This window comes from Ailuropoda melanoleuca, chromosome 10, assembly GCF_002007445.2.
Source record: "Ailuropoda melanoleuca isolate Jingjing chromosome 10, ASM200744v2, whole genome shotgun sequence".
Taxonomy (NCBI): domain Eukaryota; kingdom Metazoa; phylum Chordata; class Mammalia; order Carnivora; family Ursidae; genus Ailuropoda; species Ailuropoda melanoleuca.
Genome location: NC_048227.1, coordinates 3,719,464 through 3,737,720, shown reverse-complemented (window position 1 = coordinate 3,737,720; position 18,257 = coordinate 3,719,464). Strand labels below are relative to the sequence as shown.

The 18,257-nt window shown below is 55.4% G+C and overlaps 1 protein-coding gene across 1 annotated transcript in view; it reads left to right on the top strand.

Annotated features, from left to right (window-relative positions):
• The first annotated feature begins 1,817 nt into the window (after positions 1-1,817).
• Positions 1,818-18,257, top strand: part of FBXL18 (F-box and leucine rich repeat protein 18) — a 41,012-nt gene continuing 24,572 nt past the window's right edge. The window contains 4 exon segments of the mRNA XM_034669764.1: positions 1,818-1,974; positions 8,729-8,944; positions 12,100-13,175; positions 13,177-13,641. Of these exon segments, the coding sequence (XP_034525655.1) occupies positions 1,957-1,974; positions 8,729-8,944; positions 12,100-13,175; positions 13,177-13,641 (1,775 nt within the window). The 5' untranslated portion in view covers positions 1,818-1,956.

Genomic DNA, 18,257 nt, shown 5'->3' with positions numbered 1-18,257 from the left:
CCAAGATCGCAGAAGCCAGTGGCACAGGCCATGAAAGAATTCCCCTGAGGCAGAACAAAGGAGACAGAAGTGTATTGAATACACCTGCAAGGGAGTGGCAGGCAGGACAGCAAAGCAGACTGTCTGCCAGGAGGCAGTGGGTGGGGGCTGTTTTTAAAGGGGGAAGGTGAGGAGGTATGGTGACATAGGGCATTTTCCCTTTTTTGGTAACTGTGCCCGGTTGTAAGTAGTCCATTGGCGAGTTAGGGCCTAGGGAGAGTCCGAGGTGTGTCACGTGAGGGGCCTGTCCGTATTCAGCCAGGGGGTCGCTGTAGGCCCTTTCTACATTCCATCGCTAAAGCCTGTTTGCCTAACAGCGGCCTCTTCCCCGGGGGACAGAAAATAAACACCTCCCCACGATGAAAAACATACCTGATTACAGATTGTGGGGGGAAAAGAAGGAATGGGTCAGGAATTAGGACTGGAGGAGAACCGTGGGCCTCTGAACTCCAGACGCCTGCCTAGGTCATAGTTGGGCTTCATTGTCAAGCCTTCCATCGTAAACAATGGCGCCTCCATTAACACTCACATTTATTATGCCTGAAGTGGTATTTAACTGTTGACTAAACCATGAACTCTTTGAGGCAAGGCCTGTGCCTGCCCCCAGGATGGTCCACCCACAGAAGGACCTCATCAAAGGCCTCTTGATACTAACAGGCTCAACCCAATGAGGTGGGAGGTAAATGAGGCCCGGGAGAACATATGAAACCTGATGTACTAGGTTGAACGTGTCCCCCAAAGATTCGTGTCCGCCCAGAACCTCAGAATGCGGCCTTATTTGGAAATAAGCTCCTTGCGTATGTCCCTAGTTAGGATAAGGTCATGTTGGATTAAGGTGGACCCTAAATTCGACACAAGTGGTGTCTTTACAAGAGAGGATACCCTTGCGCGCGCAGAAAGGAAGATGGCCCTGCAAAGACAGAGGCAGAACTTGGAGTGATGCCGAGGCAAGCCAAGGGACTCCAAGGATTGCTGGCCACCACCCAAAGCTAGGAAGAGCAAGAAGGGATGCTTCCTTAGAGCTGTTGGAGCACCGCCCAGTCGACAGTTCATTTCCTCCTTCTGGCCTCCACAACTGTGAGAGAATACATTTCTGTGGTTTAAGACCCCCCCCCTTCCCGCACGGTGGTGGCGCTTTGTTCCAGCAACTGCAGGACACATATACATGCTTGGGGTCACTCGGGACAGTGTTCCCCACGGATTTTTATTCGTAAATGCTTTTTACATGCAAAGCGTTAGGGGTGAGGGCACGTCATCCACACGTTCAGCTACCCAGCAAGGATTTATTCAGTGCCGAGCACATGTCAGGGAGCATCCTAGGTCCCCGCAATCCTGCCGCTGAGTACAGGGAGAGAACAAAACAAAACAGAAATAAAGAAAAAAGAAAAGACACAGTGGGTCAGATAGTGCAAAGAGCTATGGAGAAAAATACAAGAGACCGGGCAAGTTTAGGGTGGGTGTGGACTGCAGGGAGGAGCCGACGCCGTTTGCTGCGAGGTGGTCCGACATGTAGCTCTTGCACCCTTGCCGGCACGGGGACGCAAATGCCAAGGCCTGGAGGCAGGAGAGGACTGGGCCGGCAGGGGGAGACCAGTGTGCCTGGAAAGGAGCAGGCAGGAGCAGAGGAGGGGGAGCCCAGGTCAAAGAGGCAGCTGCGGGGGACAGGGTCCTCCCAGCCTCACCCCGCGCCTTAGTAGGGCCCCTGGCAACAGCGCCGCACCCAACATGGCGGCCGTGCGGGGTACGCCGGCTGCCGAGCGGAAGTGCGTTAGGCAGGCGCCGGAAGTGGCGGGAGGCCCCGCCCCCTACCGGGGTCTCTGTAGAGCCGCGGACGCGCCGGCTTTGAGCATCCCTGGCGGGCCAGGGGAAGGCCCTGGGGCTGCGGCTCCGGCGGCCGCGGCCCCGCCCGCCTTCGACATGGCCAGCTCCGGAGAGGTACGGCCGGCGCCTCTCTCCGCTCTCCTTGCTGCCCCGCGGCCTTGGCTCCGCTCGGGCCTTCCCATCCCGCCCCGGTCTCCTTTGCGTCCTTTCCATCCAGCCCCCTAACCCGCTCCCTCCTTCCCGTCCCAACTGCGGCCCGGCTCTGTGCTTCCCGCCCTGACCTCGACCCCTACCCCGGTTGCGCTTGGCCCTTTCCACCCCAGCCCTGGCGTCGGCCGGTTTTGGTCCTTCCTGCCCCGACCCTGGCCTCGCCCGGTCCTTCCCATAGGGATGCCCCCTGCCCCATCCTTGCCTCGCGCCGTCCCTCAGGCCCTCACCCTGTTGCGAAGGCACAAGCTCTCTCCCCCTTGGGTTTTCCATCCCTTTCCCATTCTCACAGTCGTGCTCGCCAGAATTGTTAGCCGCCTCTGCGCCCCCACAGTTCCGTGCTCAGTAGGCCTCTCAGGCCCTTTTCCCATGCCCCTGTACCTGGGCTCAGCCCTTGGAGCTATGAGACGTTCGTCTTCCACGTCCTCTCTGCAACCCGTCCACTATCTCTGAATGCTCAGTTTTAGGCCGCTTTTCTCTACGCCTGCTTGTTGTGTGACTTGGGGGGTAATGGAGGAAACCCATTTTACCTGGGAGACTTCTGGCTTACCCTGGAATTCTTTTCCCTAGTTCTCCACAAGTCTGGGTCTGAGTCTCTGTAATGTGGTGCAAGGTATTTTATCTGTAGACCAGGGTATGGGGGATCTGGACTCTGACTGGCGTCTTTTCATTTGTTGCTTCCTCCCTATCTTTATGTGTACTTGTGCACACCTGTGTGTCTATTTATCATCTGGGACTTGGACCCTTGAGTGCACTTCTGGCTTACTTTCCCTAGTTCTCCACAAGTCTGGGTCTGAGTCCCTGTAATGTGGTGCAAGGTATTTTATCTGTAGACCAGGGTATGGGGGATCTGGACTCTGACTGGCGTCTTTTCATTTGTTGCTTCCTCCCTATCTTTATGTGTACTTGTGCACACCTGTGTGTCTATTTATCATCTGGGACTTGGACCCTTGAGTGCACTTCTAGTCTTAGGGGCTTACCTGTGCTCTGGGGTACAGGAGTCAGAGGTTCAAATGTTTTCTTTGAAATGGATGGGGCTGGGGTTGCTGGCAGCTCCTCTTCATTTGAAGTGAGTTTGGCTTAGAAGGGGCCCCTTGATTGAGGGGCCTGTAGACTGTGGTGGGATTGAAGGGCCAGAAAACCACAGCGCTTCGAGGAATAGTTGTGGGGTAGCCTGGCTGTGTTAGCTGATTCCAGGTAGTTGTGTGTACGGCTGGTACCTTAGTCTTACGGGGTTTTAGGGGGTCCTGGTACCCCTGCTAAAGGGCCCTTTGTTCCTTGAAGCACATATGAGCGACCTGGCCAGTGAGGCCTCTTGTAACTTTGTGGATTTCTTGTTCTACCGTGGATGTGGAGATCAAGGTCCGTTCTGGGATGTTCAATTTATTATTTATTGATACGTAGTTTGCACACCATAGAATTCACAGTTTTAAAGTGTATGTGTGTTTAAAGTAAGCTTTACCCCCTACATGGGGCTTGAACTCACAACCCTGAGATCAAGAGTTGCATGCTTCATCGACTGAGGCAGCCAGGTGCCCCAGAGCAGTTTTAAAGAATATATTCACAAGATTGTACAACTCTCCCCACTACAGGATTCCAGAATGAGGTGGTCTGATTCTGAAAGTCATTACTGGTTTTAAAAGGTAAATGCCCAGGATTACTCCTGGAGTTTCTGGGAGTCGGGTCTGTGTTTCTTTCTTTCTTTTAACATTTTATTTATTTATTTGACAGAGAGAGAGTGAGAGCTCAAGCAGGGGGAGCGGCAGAGGGAGAGGGAGAAGCAGGCTCCCTGCTGAGGAGGGAGCCTGACGTGGGGCTCGATCCCAGGACCCTGGGATTATGACCTGAGCCGAAGGCAGACGCTCAACCAACTGAGCCACCCAGGTGCCTCTGGGGTCTGTTTCTTTCTTTCTTTTTTTTTTTTTTAAGATTTTATTTATCTATGTGACAGAGAGACAGCCAGCGAGAGAGGGAACACAAGCAGGGGAGTGGGAGAGGGAGAAGCAGGCTCCCAGCGGAGGAGCCCGATGTGGGACTCGATCCCATAACGCGGGGATCACGCCCTGAGCCCGAGGCAGACGCTTAACTGCTGTGCCACCCAGGCGCCCCTGGGGTCTGTTTCTTGTAATGCTTCAGATCATTCTGAAGCGGTGGTCTGTTGACTTACCTGGTTCTGTGCTTCTTTCTCTTGGAAATGAAAAAGCAATCCCTGTTCTGGAGGAGCCATTCTTGGCCAAGTGAGGAGATAAGCAAGCAGGCAAACGGTGACAGTTCATCAGAGGAGGCTGGAGGGGGCGGAGGGTACGTGGTAGGGCAGGGGCGGGGCAGGGTTGGGGGGGTTAGGCCTGTCTGGCTGATGCTGGGAGGCCTTCACTGTGTTTGAGCCCAAGTTCTGAAAGTAACAGTTTTCCTGTGTGGTGGCATGTCTGGTGGAGGCAACGGCTTGTGGCATGACGCACGGCACGTTCCAGACATTGCCCCCTGGAGAAGTGGAGTCCTAGGAAGTGGGGCAGAGTGCAGAGTGAAAACCCAGAGCATTGTGCACCTCTTCCGACTGATCCTGTGATTCACAAAGGTTTTATTTTTTTTTATTTTTTTTATTTTTTTAAGATTTATTTATTTACTTGACAGAGATAGAGACAGCCAGCGAGAGAGGGAACACAAGCAGGGGGAGTGGGAGAGGAAGAAGCAGGCTCATAGCGGAAGGGCCTGATGTGGGGGCTCGATCCCACAACGCCGGGATCACGCCCTGAGCCGAAGGCAGACGCTTAACCGCTGTGCCACCCAGGCGCCCCTCACAAAGGTTTTATAATGCAAAATATGCGGGGTATAACAGTTTCATGTCATGAAATGTGAGGAGCCTTTCTGTTGTACCCACTGCCCAGTTGTTTAAAAGATATTATTTTTCCCTTTAGTGTTTATTCTTTTTTGTTTGTTTTTTTCAGTAAGCTTTATGTCAAACGTGGGGCCTGAACTTAGAACCCTGACATCAGGAGTCACCTGCCCCACTGCCTGAGCCAGCCAGGCGCCCCCCCACCCGCCACAACCAGTGCCCAGTTTTCATAGTTAACACATGACCAATCTTGTTTCGTCTCTGTCTCTTCCTTTGGCTTATTTACATCATTCCAGACATCTCATCAGTTGGTTTGTGAATCCTGTGATTTCTTTGGGTGCCTGACTGGTAAACCTCTGGGAGGGGGGATGTTTTTTGGGCAGTTACTTAATGTTGCTTTTCTTTTTTTCTTTCTTTTTCTTTCTTTCTTTCTTTCTTCCTTTCTTTCTTTCTTTCTTTCTTTCTTCCTTCCTTCCTTCCTTCCTTCCTTCCTTCCTTCCTTCCTTTCTCTCTTTCTTTCTTTCTTTCTTTCTTTCTTTCTTTCTTTCTTTCTTTCTTTCTTCCTTCCTTCCTTCCTTCCTTCCTTCCTTCCTTCCTTCCTCTTTCTTTCTTTCTTTCTTTCTTTCTTTCTTTCTTCTTTCTTTCTTTCTTCTTCTGTTCCTTAAAAAAAACTGAAATGTTACATTCTGAAAAGTGCGTTAAACTCTTTTTAACCCTCACGCTTCAAACCACTCAGAAGTGGTCGTTATCTGGTTCTAGCCATACGGTTCCCAGACACGCCTGAGGAAGATCACGTGTCCGTCCTCGTCCCTGGATTGATTTTGCGCAGACCGCAGGGGATGCCTGTGCTGGACCTGTCAGGAAGCCCCAGCGGGCCTTTTCTTGTGGAGAATCAGTTTCGGCTGATCAGGTCCAGCTTGAGTCTGACCTCAGGCTCCTTACCAATTTTTTTTTTTTCTTTTGGTGGGCAGCAAAACAGTTTATTGAGTGATGGATTGAGTGATAGTAAAGTTTATTGAGCGATAGTACAAAGCTCCCAAAGAGGGAGGGAACCCAAGAGGGTTGCCCTAATTTTTTATTTTTGAAGTAAGCTCTATGCCCAGTGTGGAGCTTGAATTCATGACCCCAAGATTGAGAGTCATGTGCTCTACCTACCAACTGAGTCAGCCGGGAGCCCCTTGCCTAACAGTTTGGAGATGGAGAATGGGTCTGCTTAGTTCCCCGTAGGCTGAGAACACATCGTTCTTAGAGGCAGAGGGAAGCAAGTGCCAGTATATATGGGTGTGTGTGGGGGTGGGCATTCTCCGGACCATGGTTTTGTTTCACTCCCTCCCAGGGAGCACGCCTTGTTTGCTGCTGACCTCTGCAGAGCTTCGGCCTTTCCCGGGGAAAGGGTGTGTGTGGATTTAGAAACCACAGGACTTTGGTTTGGAAAGTCTGGGCTCCAGGCAAAAGACTTGACTGTTGCAAACTGGGCAGCCCCCTCCCAGGATCGGCCATTGGAGACCAGGGCGAGTGCCTGCAGGGGGCTGGCCTCGGGGCAACATTTGGGAGCACAGAATGTGGCAAAATCATCGTGCGGGGTGTGCTGAGACTGGACAGAGGGGGCTGGAACTGAGTTCCTGTTTTTTTTTTCTTTTTAATGTAACTTCTAGGTGGTTTTAATGGTGTCTTTAAAAAAAAAATGTGAGTTCCATGCCCAATGTGGGGCTCAAACTCACAACCCTGAGGTAAGGAGTCACATGCTCTACTGTCTGAGCCAGCTAGGTGCCCCTGTAACTTCTGGGTGGTTTTAAGAGAAATTCAGTATTAATCGTATAATGTGGACATTATAGGGTGCTGGAGATTCGTACGGTGTTTTGCCCTATGTTCTCATTGCTCCCAGAAGGCATTCTTCTTTTTTTTTTTTTTTTAAAAGATTTTATCCATTTGTTTGACAGAGAGACAGCCCGCGAGAGAGGGAACACAAGCAGGGGGAGTGGGAGAGGAAGAAGCAGGCTCCCAGCGGAGGAGCCCCATGCGGGGCTCGATGTGGGGCTGGATCCCAGGGACCCGGGATCACGCCCCGAGCCAAAGGCAGAGCCCCCCAGGCGCCTCCCAGAAGGCATTCCTACTTTGATAAATCTGCAGATAGGGGATGAGGAGCGGTTTGCCTCAGGCTGCTCAACGGATTTAAGTCGTCCCTCTCCTCTTGCCCACAGGCCCTCTCCCTGCTGGAGCCCTGGAGCCCCATTGCTAACCTTGCCTGATAAGGATCCCTCTGGTTTGAGCCTCTCCCTGCAGACGGAGTCCCTAGGTCTGGGGTGGGGTCTGGGAATCTGATCCCCCTGACTGGTTCTGGGAAGCACTGAGCTTAGGGAAGTCACTAATGGTTGAGAACACTAACCCCAGAATATCGCGCCCCAGAGCACTGCGGACTTGGGTGCCCTCGCAGACCTTGGGAGTAGGGAGACAGGACTGAAGGCACCTCAGATGGAAAGGGGAGCAGTGACGGCACGTCTGGCTGCTGCCTCTTATGGAGAAGGGAACGTGGGAAGGGCCGGTGCTGTTAAACAGGTGGGAAATATTTGTGGAGACCCTTTCTCAGGCCTGGGGAGGGCTTGGCAGGCTGTGGAGCTTGTCAGGATGGAGTAGAGGGGTGCTGCAGTCTGAGGGCCCGGGGAAACCCCTGGAGGCCGTGGGGTGGGGGCTGCGCACCGGTGTACGGTTGCCATGGCAGCAGCAGGGCTTTCCAGGCCTCCACTCTTCCATCCATGCAAATATGTGCAGAAGAAAAGTCAGCCGAAGGAAGAGAGCTTGCAGACAGAATCGCTGGAAATGAAAGGAGAAATAATCCTGGGTGCTCTCTCCTGGGGGCGGTCAGACAGGCACCCCCTTAGGACTGTTTAGCGGGGGGCAGATCCCTTTTGGGGAGTGCTGGGAAGATGCTGGGATCCCTCCCCACCATGGGCTCCCCTGAGAGCCTCCAGTTCCTTTGTCCTTGATTTGGGGATTTCATGTCCCACCAACGTGGATTGAACCCCCTCCCTCTCGGTTGTACCCATCAACCCGGGAATGGTGGAAGGCCCACATTAGGGAAGAAAACCTTTTGCAGATAGCTACCAGAACAAACTGAAATGTGTAGACATCTTCTGGGAGATACCAACACAAGTTCCTAGCCAGAAAGTGTGATAAGGGAGGGGATACATTGTGCGCTTCCCCTTAGCTTGTACTGATCTTAAGATGTAAAAATGTCATAAGTAAGTGCTGATTCTTATTCATAAGGACGTGATGGTTTTGTTCTCTGGCTTTTCTTGCCCTTCATGCCAGTGCTGGGAAGAGCTGCCCCGCGGCTGGCAGAGGGCTTGAGATCCATCACAGCAACCCTGAGAGGTGAAGTCACTGATGTCAGCCCCGGTTCTTACTGTTACTTGAGAGAATTCCCCCCCCCCCCGAGCGTTTTAAGAATACAGCATGACGATGGGACAGCGGGAGGACAGCAGCTTTCACACGCAGACGGCCCTGGCCGGTGGTCGTTAAGTGGAGCCTGAAACATGCCAGACTTAATAGGAGACCTTTTGTAGGAAAACCCCTTAAATTTGGAAGAGAATTCAAGTTTCATTTTTGAATCTCTTAACTTCTGAAGTGAGATCCTCGTACACGCATCTAGAAGGGGCTTTTGAAGACTATCATGGCTTCTTGCTCTGCAGTTGAGATTTTTGGTAAAATCACCTTCTTTCCCACAGACCATGGCGAGGGCTGCCCTTGACATCTGTCCTTGGCTGAGGAGGCCGTGCTGAAGGCCACCCTCGGGATCCCATAGGAATTCGGTGTTGCCCTTCTTTTCAGGACACATCCAACGATGACGATGTGCCCCCTGCGGCAGCCGCCGTGGCGGTGGGCGCCCACCTCCTCGGCTTCTCGGATGAGATCCTGCTGCACATCCTGAGCCACGTGCCCAGTACAGACCTGGTCCTGAACGTCCGGCGCACCTGCCGGAAGCTCGCGGTGCTCTGCCTGGACAAGAGCCTCACCCACACCGTGCTGCTGCAGAAGGACTATGAGGTGAGCGCGGGTCGCAGGGCTGGGGACAGCCCACCTGGGGGCTAGCGCAGCTGGGCAGTGGGGCGCCGTGAGGCTGGTGACGAGGGGGGCGGGTGCTCAGAGTCCTGACCGGCTCAGCTTCCGAGACACATGAGGTGAGGAAAGCTAGAGGCCGAGAGGTGCGGGTAGCGTGCCACCCGTCAGGAGGGCGTGGGCTCAATGGCTGGGAGGGAGCCGGACTTCCTGGCAGATGCCCAGGAGTGGGTTCCAGAACTTTCGTGGTGCAGGCATGCACCGTCTTACCCCACCCCTCGGCAGCTGCGTGTGGGCCTTCAGCTGCCTTGCACCCACCAGGCCAGGCTTCTAAATGTCCACTCTTCTTCTTTTTTTTTTTTTTAAAGATTTTATTTATTTATTTATTTCACAGAGAGAGAGAGAGACAGCCAGCGAGAGAGGGAACACAAGCAGGGGGAGTGGGAGAGGAGGAAGCAGGCTCATAGCAGAGGAGCCATGTGGGGCTCGATCCCATAACGCCGGGATCAACGCCCTGAGCCGAAGGCAGACGCTTAACCGCTGTGCCACCCAGGCGCCCCCTAAATGTCCACTCTTCTGATAGGCCGGGCAGGTGTCACCTTGTGCTTTTACCTGGTCTAGGTAGGAGGCTGGGGTGCCCGTGATGCTGTTTCCATCCAGTCCTGGGTCGTTCGTATATCTTCTTTCCAGAAGCTACTGCATAGGGGTTTTTCTTGTGGGGTTCTAAGACTTCTCTTGTACTCTGGGTCCTTTCTTGGATACCCGTATTGTGAGTATTTTCTTTCAGATTCTGTGGCTTGCCTTTCTGTTTTGTTTTTTTTTTTTAACCGTATCTTTTGAAGAGAGTAAGTGTTTAAGTTGAAATCCAGTTGATTGATTTGTTTTGAGTTCATGTTTTTTGTAATCTCTTGAAGAAAACTGTTGAACCTGAGGTGTGAAGATTTTCTGCTACGTTGTCTTATACAAGTTGTACGATCCCTGTTGTGTTAATCTCTATATGTGGTGTGAGGTAAGGATCGAGTGTTTCTTTCTTTGCATATGGCTCTTCAGTTGTTCCACCATCACTTATGGACAAGGTTGTCCTTTCCTCAATAGTTGCCTTGTGAATTTTTTTATTATGTTTTTTAATTTTAATTCCAGTATAGTTCACATACACTGCTATATTAGTTTTAGGTGTTTACCACCTGGTGTTCACCACAAGTGCACTCCTCAATCCCCATCACCTATTCTCTCCCCACCCCCCTGCCCCCGTCTCCCCTCTGATCACCATCACTTTGTTCTCTGTAGTTAAGTCTGTTTCTTGGTTTGTCTCTCTCTTTTTACCTTTGCTCTTTTGTTTCTTAAGTTCACGTACGAGTGAAATCATACGGTGTTTGTCTTTCTCTGACTTATTTCACTTAACATTATACTCTCTAGCTCTATCCGTGTTGTCGCAAATGGCATGATTTCATTCTTTTTTATGATTGCCTTGCAACTTTTGTTGAAAGTCAACTGATGACATATCTTAAAGATAACAATAGAGGTCTTGACCAGAACCCAAATTTTAGGAGACTGTGGGAGGGGTTCCTAACCTTTGTCACTGCTTGTGAAGCTATGCATTTGATCCCCGAGTGAGGCCCCTCCAGAGCTTGGTTCTCTCTGTGCGAGCGTGCTGTGCTCCTCTCTGCTGGGGGAGTGTGGGTGTGCGGGGAGGCTGAGCTGAGCCCCCAGAGCCGAGGTCAGGCTTTCTGCCTGGCAGGGTTCTTTCCTGGAGAGGGAGGGGCAGGTGCCCCCGGCGCAATGCTGCAGCACCGTGCACCTGGAGCACTGATGCGCGTGTCCTGTGCCTGCACAGCAGTGTGTGCGCGAGTCCACCTCAGAGAATGATCAGGATGCAGGGACATCACATGTATGGGCGCTCAAGGCAGTGTTGCTTCTGAAGGCCTCCTTGGCGGCAGCCAGGATGTCCAGCCGTTCGTCGGCCCCCGGGTTCCCTCACTAGACGTCCTGTGGCTCACATAAGCAGTCCACAGCAGGTTTTTGAGGAATGTTTAGTGATGTGAAAATGCAGATGATGGAAAGGATCAAATTTCCAGGGCACGATTCCATTGTGTGATTCAGAAAACCCCACGTCACATAACATTTACCACCTTCACCGTTTTTAAGTGCATGCTGCTGTATGTTACGCGGTACGTCCATTTGTGGTGTTGTGCCCCCGTCATCGGCGTTTCCAGAACTTTTCCATCACCCTGAACAGAAACTCTGGATCCTTCGAGCAGTGACTCCGTATTCCCCTTTTCCCCAGACCCTGGGAACCTCTGTTCTGCTGCTGCTTCTTTTTTTTTTTTTTAAAGATTTTATTTATTTATGTGACAGAGAGACAGCCAGCGAGAGAGGGAACACAGCAGGGGGAGTGGGAGAGGAAGAAGCAGGCTCCCAACGGAGGAGCCCGATGTGGGACTCCATCCCGGAACGCCGGGATCATGCCCTGAGCCGAAGGCAGATGCTTAGCGACTGTGCTACCCATGCGCCCCCTCTGTTCTGCTTCTGCTTTTGAATTTGCCTCTTCTGGATAATTCACAAGTGGAACCACACAACATGGATCTTTTAGGAATGGCTTATTTCCACTTGTGCGATGTCCTCAGGGTTCACCCACGTGTGTCGTGTGTCAGAGCTTTGCTCCTTCCCTTGTACGTGCAGACCACGTTGTGTTTATCCATCCGTCTGTTGGTGGACGTTGGGTTGTTTCCATCTCCTGTGACTAGTGCTGCTGTGAGCATCGGGGAGCGTGGAGTGAATCCCTGTTTTTCCCATTCCGTTGGGCGCACGCCGAGGACGGGAATTGCCGGGTCCCATGGTCACTCTGTGTTGAGCTTTTTGAGGAACCACCCCACTTTTCCACACCGGCTGCACCATTTTTACGTTCCTGCCTAGCTGGGGACTCTTGACTGTTGGTGGTAGGTAAGCATGTGGGGCGGACAAGGAGGGGCCAGCTCTCCCCTCCAGCGTCCCTCCTCCGCTGGAGCAGTGAGCCCCTGCGGGGCCCCTCGGGGCTCCCTGATGGTCGTGGGGGAGGGTGCGACCTGAGGATGAAGGTGAAGGAGTCAGCTGGGTGCCTTCATCCCCTTTCCTTCCTTGACTGCCACCCCCCTCGCCCCCCGCAGGCGAGCGAGGACAAGGTGAAGCAGCTGGTGAAGGAGATCGGCCGGGAGATCCAGCAGCTCAACATGGCCGGCTGCTACTGGCTCTCGGGTGCCACCATCGAGCATGTGGCCCGCTGCCGCAGCCTGGTGAAGGTGAACCTCTCGGGCTGCCACCTGACCTCCCTGCGCCTCTCCAAGATGCTCTCGGCCCTGCAGCACCTGCGCTCCTTGGCCATCGACGTGAGCCCCGGCTTCGACGCCGGCCAGCTGAGCGGCGAGTGCAAGGCCACGCTGAGCCGCGTGCGCGAGCTCAAGCAGACGCTGTACACGCCGTCCTATGGCGTCGTGCCCTGCTGCACCAGCCTGGAGAAGCTGCTGCTCTACTTCGAGATCCTCGACCGCACGCGCGAGGGTGCCATCCTCTCGGGCCAGCTGATGGTGGGCCAGAGCAACGTGCCGCACTACCAGAACCTGCGCGTCTTCTACGCGCGCCTGGCCCCAGGCTACATCAACCAGGAGGTGGTGCGGCTCTACCTGGCCGTGCTCAGCGACCGCACGCCCGAGAACCTCCACGCCTTCCTCATCTCTGTGCCCGGCAGCTTCGCCGAGAGCGGGGCCACCAAGAACCTCTTGGACTCCATGGCCCGCAACGTGGCGCTGGACGCCCTGCAGCTGCCCAGGTCCTGGCTCAACGGCTCGTCCCTGCTGCAGCACATGAAGTTCAACAACCCCTTTTACTTCAGCTTCAGCCGCTGCACCCTGTCCGGCGGCCACCTGATCCAGCGGGTCATCAACGGCGGGAAGGAGCTCCGCAGCCTGGCCAGCCTGAACCTTAGCGGCTGCGTGCACTGCCTGTCCCCGGACTCCCTGCTCCGCAAGGCGGAGGACGATATCGACAGCGGCATCCTAGAGACGCTCGTGGCATCCTGCCGCAACCTGCGGCACCTCAACCTCTCGGCCGCCCACCACCACAGCTCCGAGGGCCCGGGCCGCCACCTCTGCCAGCTGCTGGCCCGGCTGCACCACCTGCGCTCCCTGTCCCTGCCCGTCTGCTCCGTCGCCGACTCGGCGCCGCGGGCCGACCGCGCGCCGGCCCAGCGCCATGCACGCCGTGCCCCGCGGCTTCGGCAAGAAGGTGCGCATCGGCGTGCAGTCCTGCCCCAACCCCTTCTCGGGGCAGGCAGGCCCTCAGCCCTCCTCCGTGTTCTGGTCTCTGCTGAAGAATGTGCCCTTTCTGGAGCGCCTCGAGTTGATTGGGTCCAACTTCTCCTCCGCCATGCCGCGCAACGAGCCCGCCATCCGCAACTCCCTCCCGCCCTGTGGCCGGGCGCAGAACGTCGGGGACTCGGAGGTGGCCGCCATCGGCCAGCTGGCGTTCCTGCGGCACCTGACGCTGGCCCAGCTGCCCAGCATCCTGACGGGCTCCGGGCTGGTCAGCATCGGCCTGCAGTGCCAGCAGCTGCAGTCCCTCTCGCTGGCCAACCTGGGCATGATGGGGAAGGTGGTCTACATGTCCGCCCTCTCGGACATGCTGAAGCACTGCAAGCGGCTGAAGGACCTCAGGTGAGGGGGCCCTGGCAGCTCCTCTGTGACCCCTGCGGGCCCCTGGGAGGGTTAGAAGCGACGCGGGAACGTGGGTAGCGCGGCCGCTCAGATGTTTGCTCACCTATTGCCTGCCTGCCGAGCTGAGGGGCGAGGGGCGGGCTGGCCTCTAGTGGCTGAGAGTCCGGGCGGGGCGGCAGCAGTGGGCGGAGCCCAGGGGGCAGGCAGGAGGCAGGGATGCGCTGGAAGGTGCTGCTGGAAGGTGCTCCCTCACAGCAGACCTGGGAAGCTGGGGAGCCGGGGCCGAACTCACAGCTTTCTGTCCGACTCTGATTCTCGGAGCTACGAGTCCGGGAGCTGGGAGACTCGAGGCCGAGGCTTTCTGGGAAAGTAGGCCGCCTGTGCTACAGCCCCCTGGGCTCACAAAAACACGGCTGTCCCAGAACACAGGCGACGAGGTGGGGCTGGGAGCCAGGTGAGGTGGAAGTGCTGCAGGCCTTCAGCCGGCGGACGGAGTGGGCCGATTTCCAGTTGGAGAAGGCCCCCACCCCCACCGGCACCCCACCTGGACAGGAGGGGCCAGGATGGAGGAGCTGGAGAGAGGGGCGCCGAAGCGGAGGCCACACGTGGTTGGGAGGTGGCGGTGGCCTGGAGCAGGAGGCAGGCTGATCTGAGAGAGTGGGGGCAGAGCCCACCCAGGCTGTTGCTGTAAGAGCCCAGACATGAAATGGACTCCTGAGTCGAACCATGGAATGAGGGGGGCTCTCGTGAGGACCCAGCATTTAAAGGGGACCTTTGTTGACTCGAGACCTGTTTGAAAATCTTGACAGATATGATCTTGCAAAATTGCAGTTTCCCAGAAACTGCTCGAAAGGTATGGTGGCAGCAGACCCCAGCTCTAGCAGGGCTTCAAGGTGGGGAGGAAGTGGTGGCGGGGCGTAGATCATTAGCTGGTCTCTCTGTCAGGCTGGAGCTGAGGGGTGGGGTGTGGGGGCGGCACCAGGGGCCCTGAGACGCGTGTGTCATTGTCCCCACAACAGCCCGCACTTTGTGCTCTTGGTGAGGGCCAGGTGCTCAGCCAAGGGCTTTCGGGCACCGTCTGGTTTAATCCCGGTGACAGCCCTTCATGGTTCCCATTTCACAGATAAGGCAGTGGAAGCTTGAGGGAGGAGCTGAGGGTCACCCAGCTCAGTCTAACTGAGCTTGACCGTGGCCCTGTGGCCGTGCAAAATGGAGACATCTGTGTCCTTTGCAGACCTCCACTCTCCCGTCAGAAAGTGTCCACATGTGGGGCGCCTGGGTAGTGCAGTCATTAAGCGTCTGCCTTCGGCTCAGGGCATGATCCCGGCGTTCCGGGATCAAGCCCCACATCGGGCTCCTCCGCTGGGAGCCTGCTTCTTCCTCTCCCATTCCCCCTGCTTGTGTTCCCTCTCTCGCTGGCTGTCTCTCTGTCACATAAATAAATAACATCTTTAAAAAAAAAAGTGTCCACATGTGACAGGAAATGGACCAGATTTGAGTTGGAGCTGGCAGAGTGCTTGCCGCTCACACCCTGGAGCCTTCCAGACCTCCACTGCTGACCGTGTCTGCCCTCCTTCCACTTTCCCCTCCAAGCACAACACGAACAGTGCGGCTCCCTAAGGCCCTGCTCATCGGGGGGTGAGAGGCCCAGCGTCCAAGCCTGGCCTTCCGTGTGGCAGAGCAGGTGTTTTCTGCCATGTTGGGTCCACACTCCCTGGATTCGCAGCTGGGTCCTCAGCCTGAGTGTCCACAGAGCCCCGTATCTGGGAGTCGTTTATGCTGTGTCCTGCACGTTCCGGTTGCACTTGCTTTGAGATCCGTAATGCTGTTTTTAGAAGCCCCTGATTTGGAAATCTGAGTCAAAGTGAACTTCGTGCGAGTTTTGTTGTCCAGTGTCCGTGAGGCTGTGTAGCGTGTGCAGAGCCCCGTGCACTGGGCTCCTGTGCCTCCCCAGCCACTTCCGTAGCTTGCCCGCAGGTCATACGAGAGGTCATGAGAGGGTTAGGGACGCGAAGTGGGCAGAATTGCTGTTTCTGTTGCAGGGCCTTTGGGACCCTCTGTCCTGCTCCAGGTGGGCTGGGCACTCCTGGCTCTGGCTTCCCAGGGCTCGTGGGAGTGAGGACTGCAGACCTGCTCTTTGCTTCCTGACTCCCCCGCCCCCCGCCCACCCAGTGTCCCTTTTCCTGCCCGCCTCTGCCTCGTGGCCCACATCAGGTCCTCTGTGTTACTTTCTCCGGCTTGGGCACCTCTCCTGCCAGGGTGGGGTGGAGGAGAGGCCCTGACTGCAGCGGGCAGCCCCCTCCACCACCCCCTGCATGGACGGGCCTTTCCGACTTCTGAGATGCCCACACCTGCCTTGTGTGTCTGATACCAGAAATCCGGACCCTCTCTTTTCACTGGTTCTTTTCTGTCCAGCGCCTTGTCCCGCCTTGCTTCTCCCTGTGCCTTTGCTGTCACGTCACTGGCCTTTCTGGAAGAAGTGGTGGTGGCTGCGTGTTCAGCAGGCCACATGTCGCTGGAAGGTGCAGACGATTCCCTATATTAACAGACAGAAGAAAGACTCTGCCGGTCTGCGACCCTGCTAACCTACCAGAGTCTGTGATTAGGAAGTGAATGTTCCTTATCAAGGGGAGGTCGAGTGAGCATTTGAGGTCGAATTTCACCAAATTCCGAGTCAAAGTATTTTTGGGTCTCTCGTCTTTGTCATCAGTCTTTTTTGCCTTCCTGCCAGCCCTTTAAACCGTGTACCTTTCCTGACTGGACTGTGGTCACACCATTTGGTCATCATCGGGGAGTGTTGGATAAAAACAAATTGATGAAGGTAAAATAAAGTAATACAGTCACGTGATTTAACAAGTCAGAGTAGTTAAAATCTCTCCCTCAAACACCTGCCTCACGTCCAGAGCATTCAGTGTCTGCTGCCTGCAGGGCCCCCTGGAGACGCAGATGCTCCTGGCTCCCTGGGCTGCTGGCCGCTCTGCTTGGGGGAGAGGGGAGTGGGGGGGGGGGTTGGCCCCCCCCCCCCCCCCCGCCCCAGGCACTCCCAGGTACTCTACCTGTAAAGTGGGGCTGGTAAGACCAAAGGAATTTGTACCTGTAAGGCCTGTGGAACAGGGCTTGGTACCTGAGGTCCCCGTGATGGTTCTTTCTCCATCTAGCAAATACCTGAACACCTGTTACTCTGGGTTCTGTCCTAAGCAGAGAGATCCTTGTTCCTGGGGAGCTTAAATTCCAGTGGGGAAAGTGGGCCAACAGTGCACAGAGGAAAGAATGTGGTTTATGAGAGAACAAAGGATGCTGGGAAGAAAGAAGCAGAGCGGGCTGAGGGATGCTAGAGGGCAGGGGGTGGACGTCATGAAGGTGAGATGTGAGAAAAGATTTCTTCACAAAGTTGAGTTAGCAAAGTAGAACCTGGGAGGAACATTCCCAGCCAGGCAGGTGGAGCGGCAGGAGCCGCTAGTGTCCGTGAATCACAGGCGACTTACATTTAAATGAGTTAACGTGAAGTACAGTCAGGCATGCAGTTTCTCAGTGGTACAAGTCACATTTCAGGTGCTCGGTGAGCTTGTGTGCTCCTGGCTGCCGTGGTGGACAGGGCGCATGTGTGGAACGTTCCCCTCTGCCCGGAGGGTTTTGTTGGACAGAGCCGAGTTCATGCCAGGGCCCTGAGATGGGCTGTGCCGGGTGTTTCAGGAGCAGCCAGGGGCCCTTGTAGCTAGAGGGGAGCAGAGGGGCAGGTCATACTGCTGTGTAGAAACAGATGGGCCAGGGCGCGAGCAGGGCCACTGTCAGGACGCTGTGTCTGACACTCAGGGAGAGACCCGGAGTCTGCTGATCGATCTGGTCCATGGGGCAGGTGGGGGTCTAGGTGGGTCCAGATGGTGCTAAGGCTTTTGGCCCAAGTAGTTGAACTGCCGCGGCTGCCATCAGCGGAGAGGGGGAGGCTGTGTGGCTCGACTGCGCACGTGCACGCCGGAGTGTGTGAGGCCGTGGACCCCAGGCAGCGTGCGGAAGTGAGCAGACCACAGACTGGGCCTGGGGTCACTCAGCCAGAGTCACGAGGTGGAGGAAGAATCAGAGAGCCGACCGAGCAGGAGCCGGCGGGCGGGTGGGTGGCAGATGGAGCCGGAATGTGTCCCAGGAGCTACAGGAAGGGCTGGGGGTGCCAACTGGGTTGGATTTTGCTGGTGTGCTTGTCACGGCTGCCAGGTGCTTTTCCTGTGCGTCCAGGTTTGACTCCTTTGACGTTTTGAATCACCCCAGGAGTAGAGCTCTTGTCCCATTTTGCAGACGAGGAAAGTGAGGCCCAGAGGATTGAGGAGCTTGCCTAGGTGATGCAGCTGGTCTGTGGGCTGCTGGAAACACTTCCTGCCTCATGGGGCCGTTGAACATCGGACCTCGTAACACAGCAGCATTTAGTGGTCACCGAGTGGCTTCGGGGGCCGGAACGTGATCCTTGTGGCGAGGTCCTCCCCCGGAGCAGGGCCGTGCATGCGTGGTGGGTTTTGTGGCTGGGGAGGCCTGCAGGACCTGGGATAAATGGGTTTTGTAGGTCAGCCCGAGAACTTGACTGCCGCTCATAATGGACTCTCTGTGCACGCCGGCTGCTGAGAACC